Below are 16,402 nucleotides of genomic sequence, written 5' to 3'. Positions count from 1 at the left end.
TGATTCAATAATTCTTAGAATTATTATAAGATTATTATAAGAAATGGATTACTTCTTAATCCACTACACAATGTTGCCTGACAAAATTACCTTGTCTTTTTTTGTATATTCTTTTCACATGTTGCCTTTCCCAATAGAATGTAAACTGCATGAAAACGGGCAATTTCATTTTTGTCTTCATATCTCTAAGACTTAGCACAATCACAGGCATCTATTTGGAACTTAATAAAAGCTTTTTTTTTTGGTTTATTAATTAATTTTACTTAGACTTGTCATTGGCTAAACTACTACCATCTATAAGAGGCATTCTGGCTTCAATGTTATGATAACCTGGTTTTTGTGCTTTAAGAGGGAATTTTGGGGGAGGAAAAGGAAGAAGTAAAGCAATTGTGGTCTTTTCTACTTGTAGATTCATGTACTTATGTCTTATGTATAGCTTGTTCTGTTTGACAGGAGATGAATTAATTTTAAAAATATATAATGTCTCCCTTTTTATGTTATCACTTGCCTGAGCTGTAAAAAATATGAATTGATATTCAACTGATGTATTTAAGTAGATAATAGCCTCCATTTTATCTGAATAATTCTAAAAGGTAGACTAGTGCAAGGTATCAGGGTCTAGACAAAATAGGAATGAAACTGAAAGTTTTTGCTTAAATATCCAAGATTAAATACTCAACAATTTCCTGGAACAACATTTGGCATGGTGCTCCATGCGGTTTCTTTGAAACACTAGACTGAGAATAAAATTAATCTACTTAACTTCCTCTTAATGATTCCAATCCATCCTACTTAGTTTTATGAAGTTTTTTTCCTTCTCTTTCCTTCTTACTATCCAGATTTTGATACTTTTACATCTCATTAGGTAAGGATAGAGGATGAGAAAGAGAGATAATTAAAACAATTCTTTGGCCATTTGCTAGCAGTTTCAGTGGAAGGATGTTTGGGTTTTATGTAGAGGTTAAAATCATATCAGTCATATAAGACTGCCTCTGTTAAAGTCTAACATTTCACTTTAAGCTTTGTGCATAGTAGATACTTACTGACAGCAGAAGGCATGTTAATAGATGTTCATGGAAAAATTGACTCAGGAGGTATTCAAAATGTTTTTTAAAAGCTTTCAGAAAGTACTGCAACTTAGAAAGCTTTAGAAAGAAAAATGTGTTTTGCTAAAAAGAAAAGGATTGTGGTGAAGCAATAACAATTTTATTAATCTACTAAAGATCCTTTATTTCTTATTTCTGATTAATATATTCAGACTACATTTTTCTTTCAAAAATTGTTTATATACACTCAACAAACTTAAAGCAGTTTTTATATTTGAAGAAGGCAAATACTTCTTTCCCATGTTATTTCTAATACTGATTACAACTTTTATGTCTTTACCTTATCATTCTTCTGTATATATGAGATCTATACACATAGAATATAAGCCAATTTATCTCCTCCTGCCAAAATATGTTTTATATTGACTAATTTTCTTAAAAAATATTTCCTCAAAGAACCAACAACATATACTGACTATGATTTGGTAATGGAAATGAATTTCACATTCAAAGAATTAGAAGTTATTCTAGTATAGAACCGTTAGGGTCAGAGGCAGATCTCAAGGGCAGAGTATAAGAGGCACTCGGAGGCTTATTCTTCGGGAGCCTAATAAACTGGTCATAAAGGTATTGAGTAAGCCTCATTAACAAGGAAAAGCCTCTTCGATCTTAGGGATCATGTTCAAATTCATGCACTCTCAATCATGTGATCAGGGGACTATAAAAAGGGGATAGCAGAAGGTGGGGGGAGGGAATCAAGGGAACTCGAGGGAACTCTGAGGAAGAAAGATGGGAACTCCAGAAGGAATGCCAGAGGGAAAGTTAGGGAATACTATGTAAAGAGTTAGAATAAAGACCTGTTGCTGCATACTTTTGAGTGACTTGGGTGTTCTGTGGGGGAACCTCTAAAGAGGTAGCTCTCTGATTGAGATAATCAGAGCCGGAGACATCTGAAGACCTGGTGAAGGTGAGAAATCAATTGACCCCCGCTGAGGTAAGCAGCTGGGAGGTAGTAGAACCACTAGTTTGTAAGAACTATGCATTATTGATCAACACCTAACACGCTATAGAGATTCAAAGTGGATTCATGATTTAGACATAGTGATACAATAAGTAAATTAGAAGGGCAAAGAGTAGTCTATCTCTCAGATCTGTGAAGAAGGAAAACCAAAGATTAATTTTTAAAAAAAAGTATGTAATACAAAATGGGCAATTTTGATTATATTAAGTTAAAAAGCTTTTGTACAAACAAAATCAATACAGACAAGAGTAGAAGGGAAGCAGAAAACTGGAAAAAATTCTTTACATCCAAGGGTTCTGATAAAGGCCTAATATCTAAAATATAAGGAAAATTGAATCAAATTGATAAGAATACAAACCATTCTCCATTGATAAATGGTCAAAGTATATGAACAGACAATTTTCAGGCAAAATACACATTGTACACTGCAGCAATAAAATTATGGGATGATTAATTCTTTTAATAATGAGATGAATCAGGCTAATTCCAGTGGTCTTTTGTCTGATTTTTCTTGTCCAGCATGGTAATTGTGGAAAAACACACACACACACACACATAACAGAACTGTACATGTTAAACATATATAGTATTATTTATTGTCTTTGGGGAGGGTGTGGGGGAAGGGAAGGACAAAAAATTGGAACACAAGATTTTTCAAGGGTAACTGTTGAAACAAAAAAAATATTGATTAAAAGTGCTGTATTGTTAACTAGAAGGAGGATATGTGTCTATATGTTTTATTATGGATAAAAATATTTAAATGGATCAAAAAAAGGAGTATGCTTTTAAAATGTATATTTGTTATTAAGGACACAACTAAAGATAAAGGTTTTTTAAACAAGCATTCCACATATTCAGGCTTTTGCCAATGATGTTATCTTGAAGATAGTATACATTTGGAGGCCAAAAAAGAAACTAGTAGAGAATCTTTCCTTTGTTCTGACTTTAGTTTCACTTTTTTCTATTGTCACTTAAGCTTCAAATATGTAACCTAGAACACAACTATTATAATCTCTGCTTATTTAAATGATTATTTTTTTCTTGCAATGTCTACATCTAGTCTGAAGAATTCCTTGATTTTCACAACTGAAAACTAATGCTTCCCTCTTAGAGCTTTTTGTGGGGGTTCTTTGTTGCCCTTCTAACATTCAATCTAATATCTTATTCCTTTGCTTAACCCTCAGTGGACTTAATGCCTTCTGGGTCAGGACAATGATGTTTTCATTTTTATGTCCATCACTACCTAAGTACTCAACACTTTATTGAGTTGCAATGAACTAGTGACTTGTTGAGTTTTTGGAAATCATTGTAGATTGATTTCTAAGGCATCTTATTGTTAACACATTTTATCACTGTCAGAGGAAATTTTCTTTTTAAGATGTCCGATATACACACACACACCTACATATATACATTCGTACACATATATATCTACCTGGTAGAAATATAATGACATTTTAAATATTTAATCTAAATGAATTTATTATTAATATTTGCTTACAAGTGTTCACCTTGCCTCTCAGGATGTTCTAGTAACTGTTGAAAATACCATTGTATCTCGAATGGAGGTTGAGAAATTGTGTACCCATGAAAATTCGAAAGTGGAACTCAGAGTCAGCAGGGAATTGCTGGAATTGACAAACAGCTTTCAAGGAGAAACTATTTACCATGAAGATCTGAAAACAAAACTTGCCATCTTGGACAAAGCAATGTTTGGGAAAATAGCTACCTATTTGGGTGGCCTTCCAGGTATCTCTTTGAAACCTTATAGTCCCAGGGACTCTAGAAGTATGAAACTGAGAAATGTGAACTCATTGATAATATGATTAGATGGTTTTGCTCAGTCATTCTGATTGAATGACAAGGGCTCTGTCCTTAACGTCAAAAGTAAATTTATATATGTTTGCCTTCTCCACACAAATATAAATATATACAACTTTTATTTGAAGACTCCTGTTAATGGGGAGCTTACTACCTCTAGAGTAAACTCATTTTATTTTGGAGAGGTTTCAACTTAAGGAAGTTTTTCCTTATGCCAAATCTTTCTCTCTTTAATCCATTAATATTATTTCTACTCAAAGGAGTCACATGAAAAAAGTCCATTTCCCCTTGTCATGTGACAATTCTTCAAATTCTGCTGTATCACTTATAAATTTTATATTTTAAATATCTCAAATAGTTTAGCACTACTTTTTTGTGTTCTTTTGGACACTTAATGAATTCTAAATTAATCAATCATTCTCTTGCCCAGATTTAATCTTTTCATCATATCCACACAATATCCAAATATAGATTGGATTTATTTGAAATATTTTTGGTCAGATTTGATATTATTTTCAATATATTGTTGTAGCAGAAAGCTGTAAGGATGAGAAAAGGCAAAATTATAAATTCTATTATACCTTTATCTTGCTTTGCTATTAATATGTCATTGGTAGATTTTTCAGTGTATTTTTTTCATGATTTCATGGAGACACAAAACAGTTTCAGTTAAACTATATAAAAAGAACTTTCTTTTTTTCCTTTTTATAGGTATGATTCATTTGGTTTAGATGTAAACTTTTGGTTTTGGTAACTTTTTTTGGGAAGTTTACCTGATACTCATTGAATGGTATTATAAATCTTAAAATCAAGATAGACTAAGGCATGGAGTTTCAAGCATAATTACTTTATTAGTAAAGCAGAAATTTACCAATAAATATGATCTCAATTTCTCCAGCAAAATTAAAACTCAAAATGAGAGGGAACAACTCTCTTTTATAGTTTTGAAGAGTACAGAAAATAGGAAGAATATAGACTGAAGAAAATATATTTGGATAGAAATTGAGAGTCTAACAACTCCATCCTTTCTTGCTAGGACTAAGAAATGTAGATTGATACCAGTCACATCTATAAGGACTGAGATAGCAAACCAGACTATTTTGGATAACAAACCAGACATCCCTGAAGGATAGCTTGTTGGTGAAGAGAGAGTAGGCCAGACTCTCTGGTGTTTATTTGTCTGTTTCAAACATAACAGATTTCCTTGACTGAAGAATGGGGCAGTGAATAACAGGGGCACTGAACTTCTAAACTAACCTCATTTCAGTTCAATGAAATTTCTGAATTAAGTTCAGAAACAAAGAATTATTTAACAGAAAAAAAATTAACAATAGAGTCAATTAAAAAAGACAGAACCAGTCTGGTTATTTTAATGTCCATAATCCCATAAAACTAATCATGTTTCACAGTATTTAAGTGAAAAAATAATTTGTTTTTTATTTTCTCATATATGATGTACTTTGTTTAAATGTAACTTAATATTAATATTTTTAAAGTAAGTTAATGAATTAGCCTGATGTAAAACTTTTTTTCTTTTTGGAAAAAATATATAAATTTTAGATCATACATCATAATATACATACATATAATTTTATTATAAATTATTATAATATAATTATAAATTTTAAATGTATAAAATATAATTATATTGTTATTAAAATAAATATAATAGAAATTATAATGTTAATGAATTATAATTATAGATTATATAAATATAATAAAATAAACAGTAATAATTTAAATGTTAAGATAAATAAAAGTAATAATGCTATTATTAATATTTAGACTTGAGATGTATTAATTTTAGAATTGCTTTGAATTTTTAAACATAACCTTTGGCCTTCTATTGCAGGAAAAAAATCACTAAATTGTCCACTCTGACAAATCAGCATCAGAACTATGAACACATGTGCTAGTCTTCTCATTATTACAAGATCCTCATGTATAGAGAGTCAGAACTGGGCATTAGCTACATTATACTTGGCAGAACATTTTGTAGGTACAGATAAGTTCATCTCAGAAACAGAATATGAAGAAGATGAAGAATGTGAAGAGAAACAAAAGATATTCTCACTGTGATAATGACAGTGTGTGTCAAAAGAGAAAGTAGTTGGAGAGTATTTAAAAAAGAATAAGTAAACTCTGAGGGAGCCATGAATATCATTTAAATATATAATTTATTGATGAAACTGAAAAAGGGGGAGAAGATAAAAGATTGAGAAAAAAAAACTTTTTAAATTAGTCCTAAAACATTGCAGAAGAAAAGAACTTCTGGTCTTTAAGAATATGATAGATTTGCAACCAAATTTTTAATGTATGCTTGGTCAGCAAGAAAATATAGCTTCAAGGAACTTGGAAAATCTATTTTCCTTCTCCCAATGCTAACCAAGTATAAGAACAGTGATTTCCAGATATTTTTTAAAAGCTTCCACATTTTGTTTTTCAAAGTAAAGAAAGTTTGACTACTTCTCTACTTCTACAGAATTTAATTAGTTAGAAAAAAAGTCCCAGAGAAATATGTGCTGCATTTTCTACTCTGCTCAAATTTGTCAGATTATTCTGATATGTATGGATGGAGAAGATAATGTTTATAAATGTAATTAATGAATATATTTTATGCTGAATTGCCGATTCTTCCCTGAGGTTAAGCAAGTGATTTAAAAATGGAAAGTAAGAATGTTTTTACTAATCCAGAAAATTACTAGAATGCTACAAGTCCAATTTTTTTTTTTTTTTTTTGGTGCAGATGTTCCTGTCAATGCTACACTGGTGAATATCTTTTACAATGGATGCATGGATGTGAAAATTAATGGCAAAGAGTTGGATCTGGATGAAGCAGTTTTCAAACAGAATGATATCAGATCTCATTCATGTCCAACGGTTTTAAAAAACCCAAACACTTTCTAACGGTGTTTCCTCTATAAGATATGATTTCTTTTTCCTCTGTGTAACTCAAGTTGTAAAGAAAGCTGACCATTATTATTTGCAATGAGCTGGAGGGAGGGATTATTTTCAAAACACTTTGACCATCTTTGGGTAGGAAAAACATTTTTTACAGAAAAAAGTACTTTTGTATTTCAAATAACTTTTTAAAATTTTTGCCTCTGTTGATATTAAGAACATAAAATAATGAAACGTAAAGATTTTTTAACTTTAATTTTTATATTTGGTTTTTCACTTTTCTATTTGAAAAAAGTCAAATTTACTTTTTGTTTTCATTAAATAGTTTTTGTGCTGGAGTATTTGGGTTTTCCATAGTAGAGGAAAAATATGTGTTTCCTTTTTCTTGTTATATATAAAAAAAATAAAGTGAACAATAGCACTGAAACATGACTGCATGTCATTAGTCACACATACTTATTTCTTTATTTTCAAAACAGAGTCTAGCTCATAAGATATGACAAGTCAGTGAGGCACAAGTTGTTCATTTCAATCATATCCAATTTTTCAAGATCCCATCGAGGATTTTCTTTGAAGAGATACTGGAATGGTTTGCAATTTCCTTCTTCAGCTCATTTTATACTTGAGGAATTAAGTTGAGCAAGATAAAGTGACTTGTCCAGGGTCACACAGCTAGGACATGTCTAAATTCAGATTTGAACTCAGGAAGATGAGTTCTTCCTGACTTCAGGCTAAATTTTAACTATACTACCTGGCTGTAAAACTTGTCACCAAAGTCTCTCACAACCCACTGGCCCACCAAACTTCTACCTTTCTTGCCTGACTTAGAGCTGCTAGTTGCCTTCAGTCTTGGATTCTTATCTTGCCACTGGACTGTTGACTTTGGAGGAAAGAGAGAAGCTGTTGATTTTGCACAGCTCTGCCTCATTTAAATTCAATTCATTCAGAAGTCAAGCTATCACCCTCGTGAGGTCATTGATCCTTCAACAAGGACCCAAACTACCAGTTTCAGTTCAGGAATGCTACTGTTTCTTCTTCTTCCCTTCCCCCTTAGTACATGTGGTCTCTGTCTACACTTGAGGTATTGCCCTTACATGTGGATGCTCTGTCCAAACAGTAAGACAAGAAAAAAAAAGTTCAAAGTTAAAATTGGCCAAAAAAGGTAACAAATTACCCATGTTTGTTGTTGATATGACTTATATTGACATAGAAAATAATTGGGACTGTTAAGAACATCATTAAAGTAGCAGAATATAGCAGAATACATAATAAATATACAGTAATTGTCAACATTTTTATAGTGAAAAAAAAGATAAAACAATAGAAATAGAAGTTTCATGAAAATTACACCAAAAAATGTGACTAAACCTGCAAATCTACAGTTCTTTTGTGGAAATATAGTTACTATACATTCTTTTTTTTTTTTTTAAAACTAAACATTCTTTTTTATTAAAGCTTTTTATTTACAAAACATATGCATGAGTAATTTTTCAATCCTTGCAAAATCTTCTGTTCCAAATTTTCCCCTCCTTCCCCAACCACCTCTCCTAGATTGCAGTTAGTCCAATGCATGTTAAGTATGTTCAAATATATGTTAAATTAAATACATGTATACACATTTATATAATTATCTTGCTGCACAAGAAAAATCAGATCAAAAAGGAAGAAAAAAACTGAGATAGAAAACAAAATGCAACCAAACAACAGAGAGAGTGAGAATGCTATGTTGGGGTCCATACTCAGTTCCCACAGTCCTCTCTCTGGGTGTAGATGGCTCTCTTCATCACTGAACAAGTGGAATTGGTTTGAATCATCTCATCATCATTGTATAGCCTTGTTGCAGTGTATAATGATCTCCTGAATCTGCTCATTTCATCTAGCATCAGTTCATCTAAGTCTCTCCAGGTCTCTCTGAAATCATTCTGCTGCTCATTTCTTACAGAACAATAATATTTCATAACATTCATGTAGCATAATTTAGCCATTCTCCAATTGATGGGCATCCATTCCAGTTTACAAAAGGGCTGCCACAAACATATTTGCAAATGTGGGTCCCTTTACCTCCTTTAAGATCTCTTTGGGATATAAGCCCACTAGAAATACTGCTGGATCAAAGGGTATGCACAGTTTGATAGCCCTTTGGGCATAGTTCCAAATTGCTCTTCAGAATGGTTGGATCCATTCACTGTTCCACCAACAATGGATCAGTGTCCCAGTTTTCCCACATCTCCAACATTTGTCATTATCTTTTCCTATCATTTTAACCAATCAGAGAAGTGTACAGTGGTATCTCAGAGTTGTCTTAATTTGTATTTCTCTAATCAATAGTGATTTGGAATAACTTTCCATGCGACTACAAATAGTTTTAATTTCTTCATCTGAAAATTGTCTGTTCATATCCTTTGACCATTTATCAATTGGAAAGTGACTTGAACTATTATAAATTTTAGTCAAGTCTCTATATATTTTAGAAATGAAACCTTTGAATGTAAAAATGTTTTCCCAATTTATTGCTTCTTTTCTAATCTTCTCTGCATTAGTTTTGTTTGTACAAAAACTTTTTAACTTAATAAAACCAACATTATCTATTTGTTGATCAATAATAATCTTTAATTCTTCTTTGATCACAAATTGCTTCCTCTAAAATAAACATTCTTTAGCGAATTAGAGGAAGAGAAATAATTGAAAGGGATATTAATATCATTACTTGTGTTTTGGCTGTGTTAAAAAAATGTTAGTGCTATTTAAATTAATTTACAGATTTTGTGTTATTCTAATCAAACTACCAAGGAGATACTTCATGTGAATTAAAGAAAATAACAAAAGTATTCACTTTTGAGAACCAACGATCTCAAGGGGAATAATGAAAAAATTAAGAATCAAGAATATAAAGCATTTCCTAACGTCAAATTATACTGAAAAGCAATAATCATCCAAGCTATTTGGTACCAATTTAAAAAAATAGATCAGAATAGACAAGAGGTAATAGACTTTAACAGCTCAGTATTTGACAAAACTCAAACTGTAACTTACTTGAGAATGGTGTCCTTATTTATAAGAGGTTTTAAAAAATTGAAAATGGAATTCTGCAGAAAAAAAAAGATTTAGAACAACATCTTATATGCTATAGTAAGTTTTAAATATATGCACAAAGTAAATATAAAAATATTACCAAAAAGAGGATATTAGAAGATAATGCTTTTTACAACTAAGGGAAATAAAGAATTTTTCAAATTATTATTTTATTTATTTTTTAATTTTTAATTTTTTACATTTTTAATTTTTTTTAAATCTTTGATGTTTAAATTCATATCCAACAATTATACAAAGATGATAAAAAGATAAATCATCAGTGTTGGAGTAGTTGTGGGAAGAAAGTAAATTAATGCACTGCTATTGGGGCTATAAATTTTCCCAACCATTCTGGAAAAAAAAATTGGAATCAGAAAAGAAAATTACCAAACTCTTCGTATACTTTGGGGTATAACTATAGATAGGAAGAAAGGCCCTATATATAACTCTAGTATGGTGATAGAATAATAGTACTTTCCACTTATAACTGTCATGTAGTGATTGCATAATTTTCCTAGCTCTGATTATTTCACTTTGCATCAGTTCATATAAACCTTTCTGTGCTTCTTTATATTTAGCAATCTTATCTTTTCTAATAGAATGGTAATATTGTACATTAATGTACCCAATTTGTTTCACTATTCCTCAAATGATGAACATGCACTCTGTTTCCAGCTCTTTACTATCCTGCAAATTGCTAATGTAAATATGTTGTGATATTATATACATATATAATATATATTTTTATCAATTATCTTGAAGTATATGTCTAGCAATGGAATCTCTGGGTCAAAGTTTACAGAGATTTTGCTCATTTTTTTTTTTGGCATAAATCCAAATTGCTTTCCAGATTTTTTAAAACAATCCACAACCATATTAACAAATCAGAAGTGTGTCTGCATTTCTTCAACTACTTCAATGTTGACTATTCCTGTTTTATTGTCTTTATCAATTTTCTAACTACAACATGAAACCTCAATTATTACGATAAACATTTCTCTTATTAATAATGTGTTGCATTTTTCATATAGTTATTATTAGTTTGCATTTTTTTTGAGAATTGTTTGTTCAGTTTTTAAAATGATTTCTCTTTTGGCAAATGGCATTTAGTTTTACACACTTCTTTTAGCTGTCACTATATATTGAATATCATACCATTATTAGAGATATTTGATGACATTTTTTCCCAGTTCTCTTCCTATGTTTTACTTTTGTTGGTGCAAAAGATTTTCAATTTCAGGTCATCATAATTATCTATTTTGTCTTTTATAATTCATTATTTAATTAAGTTGATCTACTTGTAGTCATGAAGGATACATGATCTACTTTTCTTCTAATATTTTTATATATAGTCATCTCTGTTATACAAGTAACATATCCATTTCAAATTTGTTGTAGCATATAGTATGAGATGCTAGCCTATGCCGAAATCCTGTCAGACTACTTTTCAGTTTCCCTAGAAGTTATTTTCAAATAATTAGCTATTTCCTTTAATCTTTACAAATTACAAATAATGATAGATTTAATGTTTTCCCTAAGGTCATCTTATCATTGAATTTTTAATTCAATTTATTACTCTTTGGGGTATTATTGGACACTTGGGTATATTAACATTTAGTATTATACTTGTTAGATGAAGGAAACATAAATGTTTTAAGTTCTTATTGTTTCTATCATTAATTCAGTCTTAACAGATGCAGTTTAAGCAAAGTTTCTCCTCCATATACTAATAAATAATCAGATAAGTAACTTTAAATCAGATTTGGCCTTCAAAAGATAGAAGCTTCATTTTCATATTATACCAATTATTCTTCATTCTCCTTCTGCTTTTTCCTCTGTTTTTTTTTTTTTTTTTTTTTTTTTTTTTCCCCTGAAATACCTTCCTGGCTTTTTTAGGTGATTAGATTGCTTCTTGAAATCATTAATGAATTAGCAAACACAATGAATTTAGGATTTTTTTTTAATTTAGCAATTTCTTGATATTTAAAGACTTCCTTGAAATAAATATTTTTCTGTAAATATTTCAGTTCATTTCTTTCCCAATGTCCATATTTTTTTTTTCTACATAGAAAACAGAGTTTTTCTGGATAGATAATGCTGGTCTCATGACTCATGCACCTTAATGTAGAAATTGTTTTATTCCAGTTTCTGTGATTTTTCCATATTTATCTTGAAAATCCTAGAAACATTCTACTGTTCTTCTTTAGAAAATGATCTTTACATCTCATGAAAGCCTGCAGTATTTTTTTTTTTTTTTTGCTTATCACTGTAATTCTAAATTTTTAATAAGAGGTTTCTAGGTGTTTTAAATCTTGTGTTTTTCCTCATGGTGGTCCTGTGTATTCTTTTCAATTTGTCCTAATTGTTTATTTGTTTTTGCCAATTAATAGGATGTTTCCTTGAAAAAATATCTTGAAATATAGTATCAAGATTCTTTTGTTTTTCTAACTTCACTGGGATGTCAATAATCTTGAGTTCTGAGAGTCTCTCTTCTGGGTCTGTGGTTTTTTCCCAATAGTTTAGAAAACTCGTTGGATTGAGCCTATATTTCCAGACGTTCTGCATAGCAGATAATTTATTTTATCACTGTTTGTTGTTAGGAATTTTTAAAATTTTCTTTTGTTTTCTCTGTAGTGATAAAATTTTTGTTTTTTCCTTTCATTTTAAAAATCTTTTTATTCTGTTTGAATTCTTCTCTTTTAATTTTCCCCAAAGAGTTATTTAGTTTTCATTTTTCTTAATACTTCCAATTCTTGCTTAATTTCAAAAATTTCTACTAGTCATGAGCTTGATCCCTTTTTTTCTAGGCCCTGAATACATGAACCATGGCTTATTTTAATTGGCTCATTAAGTAGACCAGTTAATTTATTCTAATGGATTTACTGCTTTGAGAATTATGTTTGAGAATTTTCAGCATCATAGAATGTGGATATGTAATGGAGAAATAAATATTCTCCAGAAAATCTAGCTATGGGAAATATTATTATTAATAATGTATTGTGATTACCATGAAGATAACTTTGCCTATGTCTCTTGCTCCTAGTGAACACAAAATGTAAATGGGATGTTTCATCTAAGACCCTGTATGAGATTTAAAAAAAAGCAGAAATCCTCCTCTAATATTGTTCAGAAACTTTTGTAATTCGTTCTTGCATAGCTACTCCTGTTTCTGCTGGGCAGTTTCAGGGAGTAGCAGGATGATATTTTCTTTTTTTTTTTTTCTTTTTTTTTTTTTTTTTAGCCCCATCATTTTTTAAATTTTATTTCATTTTATTTTTTTTATTATATATATATTTTTTATAATATTATCCCTTGTATTCATTCTTCCAAATTACCCCCCCTCCGTCTATTACCTCCCCCCGATGAAAGGCAATCTCATACATTTTACATGTGTTACAATATAGTCTAGGTACAATACATGTGTGTGAATATCATTTTCTTGTTACACAATAAACATTAGAATCCGAAGGTACATGCAACCTGGGCAGACAGATATTAGTGCTAACAATTTACATTCACTTCCCAGTGTTTCTTCTCTGGGTGTAGCTACCTCTGTCCATCATTGATCAACTGGAAGTGAGTTGGATCTTCTTTATGTTGAAGATTTCCACTTCCATCAGAATACATCCTCATACAGTATTGTTGTTGAAGTGTACAGTGATCTTCTGGTTCTGCTCATTTCACTCAGCATCAGTTGATTTAAGTCTCTCCAGGCCTCTCTGTATTCCTCCTGCTGGTCATTTCTTACCGAGCAATAATATTCCAAAACATTCATATACCACAATTTACCCAACCATTCTCCAACTGATGGACATCCATTCATCTTCCAGTTTCTAGCTACAACAAAAAGAGCTGCCACAAACATTTTGGCACATATATGACTCTTTCCGCTCTTTAGTATTTCTTTGGGATATAATCCCAGTAGTAGCGCTGCTGGGTCAAAGGGTATGCACAGTTTGATAACTTTTTGGGCATAATTCCAGATTGCTCTCCAGAATGGCTGGATTCTTTCGCAACTACACCAGCAATGTATTAGTGTCCCAATTTCCCCACATCCCCTCCAACATTTATCATTATTTGTTCCTGTCATCTTAGCCAATCTGACAGGTGTGTAGTGGTATCTCAGAGTGGTCTTAATTTGCATTTCTCTGATCAGTAGTGATTTGGAACACTCTTTCATGTGAGTGGATATAGTTTGAATTTCTTCCTCTGAGAATTGTCTGTTCATATCCTTTGACCATTTATCAATTGGAGAATGGTTCGGTTTCTTATAAATTATGGTCAGTTCTCTATATATTTTGGAAATGAGACCTTTGTCAGAACCTTTGTTTTTAAAAATATTTTCCCAATTTGTTACTTCCCTTCTAATCTTGTTTGCATTAGTATTATTTGCACAGAAACTTTTTAGTTTGATGTAATCAAAATCTTCTATTTTGTGATCAATAATGATCTCTAGTTCTCCTCTGGTCATAAATTCCTTCCTCCTCCACAAGTCTGAGAGGTAGATTATCCTCTGTTCCTCTAATCTATTTATTATCTCCCTCTTTATGCCTAAATCATGGATCCATTTTGATCTTATCTTGGTATATGGTGTTAAGTGTGGATCCATATCTAATTTCTGCCATACTAATTTCCAGTTTTCCCAACATTTTTTTCCGAATAATGAATTTTTATCCCTAATGTTGGTATCTTTGGGTTTGTCAAAGACTAGATTGCTATAGATGTACCCTTTTTTGTCCTTTGTATCTAATCTGTTCCACTGATAGACCGGTCTATTTCTTAGTCAATACCAAATGGTTTTGGTGACTGCTGCTATATAATATAGCTTTAGATCAGGTACACTTAGACCATCTTCCTCTGAGTTTTTTTTCATTAGTTCCCTCGCAATTCTCGACCTTTTATTCTTCCATATGAATTTTGTTGTTATTTTTTCTGGGTCATTGAAATAGTTTCTTGGGAGTCTGATTGGTATAGCACTAAATAAATAGATTAGTTTGGGGAGTATTGTCATCTTTATTATATTCGCTCGGCCTATCCAAGAGCACTGAATGTCTTTCCAATTATTTAAATCTGATTTTATTTTTGTGGCAAGTGTTTTGTAATTTTTCTCATATAATTCCTGACTTTTCTTTGGTAGATGGATTCCCAAATATTTTATACTCTCAACATTTGTTTGGAATGGAATTTCTCTTTGTATCTCTTGCTGTTGCATTTTGTTAGTGATATATAAAAATGCCGAGGATTTATGTGGATTTATTTTGTATCCTGCCACTTTGCTGAAATTTTGAATTATTTCTAGTAGCTTTTTAGCAGAGTCTTTGGGGTTCTCTAAGTATACCATCATGTCATCTGCAAAAAGTGATAGTTTAATTTCCTCATTTCCTACTCTAATTCCTTGAATCTCTTTCTCGGCTCTTATTGCCGAGGCTAGGGTTTCTAGTACTATATTGAATAGTAATGGTGATAGTGGGCAACCTTGTTTCACTCCTGATCTTACTGGGAAAGGTTGCAGTTTATTTCTATTGCATATTATGCTTACTGAAGGTCTTAAATATATGCTCCTAGTTATTCTAAGGAATAGTCCATTTATTCCTATACTCTCAAGAGTTTTTAGTAGGAATGGATGTTGGATTTTGTCAAATGCTTTTTCTGCATCTATTGAGATGATCATATGGTTCTTATTAATTTGATTATTAATATGGTCAATTATATTAATAGTTTTCCTAATATTAAACCAGCCCTGCATTCCTGGAATAAATCCTACTTGATCATAGTGTATTATCTTGGAGATGATTTTCTGAAGTCTTTTTGCTAATATCTTATTTAAGATTTTAGCATCAATATTCATTAAGGAGATTGGTCTATAATTTTCTTTCTCAGTTTTCAACCTACCTGGTTTAGGTATCAGTACCATGTCTGTATCATAAAAGGAGTTTGGTAGGACTCCTTCATCCCCTATTTTTTCAAATAATTTATATAACATTGGGGCTAATTGTTCTTTAAATGTTTGGTAGAATTCACATGTGAATCCATCTGGCCCTGGGGATTTTTTCCTGGGGAGTTGATTAATAGCTTGTTCTATTTCTTTTTCTGAAATGGGACTATTTAAGCAATTGATCTCCTCCTCTGTTAATCTAGGGAGCCTATATTTTTGGAGGAAGTCATCCATTTCACTTAAGTTATCAAATTTATTGGAATAAAGTTGGGCAAAGTAACTCCTTATTATTTCTCTAATTTCCTCTTCATTGGTGGAAAGATCCCCCTTTTCATTTGTAAGACTATCAATTTGATTTTCCTCTTTCTTTTTTTTTGATCAAATTTACCAAAGGTTTATCTATTTTATTGGCTTTTTCATAAAACCAACTCTTGGTTTTATTTATTAATTCAATAGTTTTTTTACTTTCAATTTTATTGATTTCTCCTTTTAATTTTTGTATTTCAAGTTTAATTTTTGGTTGGGGGTTTATAATTTGGTCTTTTTCTAGCCTTTTAAGTTGTAAGCCCAATTCGTTAATCTTCTCTTTCTCAATTTTCTTCAAAT

General features: G+C 31.0%; 1 protein-coding gene across 4 annotated transcripts in view; it reads left to right on the top strand.

Annotated features, from left to right (window-relative positions):
* PROS1 (protein S) overlaps positions 1-7,216 on the top strand; it is a 105,474-nt gene extending 98,258 nt beyond the window's left edge. For all 4 annotated transcript variants that reach the window (XM_074299820.1, XM_074299819.1, XM_074299822.1 and 1 more), the window contains 2 exons: positions 3,591-3,816; positions 6,635-7,216. In XM_074299820.1, coding sequence (XP_074155921.1) covers positions 3,591-3,816; positions 6,635-6,795 — 387 coding nt within the window. In that variant the 3' untranslated portion in view covers positions 6,796-7,216. The remainder of the gene's footprint in view (positions 1-3,590; positions 3,817-6,634) is intronic.
* The last annotated feature ends 9,186 nt before the right edge of the window (positions 7,217-16,402 follow it).

Source organism: Sminthopsis crassicaudata, chromosome 3, assembly GCF_048593235.1.
Source record: "Sminthopsis crassicaudata isolate SCR6 chromosome 3, ASM4859323v1, whole genome shotgun sequence".
NCBI classification, from domain to species: domain Eukaryota; kingdom Metazoa; phylum Chordata; class Mammalia; order Dasyuromorphia; family Dasyuridae; genus Sminthopsis; species Sminthopsis crassicaudata.
The sequence above is the reverse complement of the archived record's forward strand: the minus strand, read 5'-3'. Positions and strand labels throughout refer to the sequence as shown.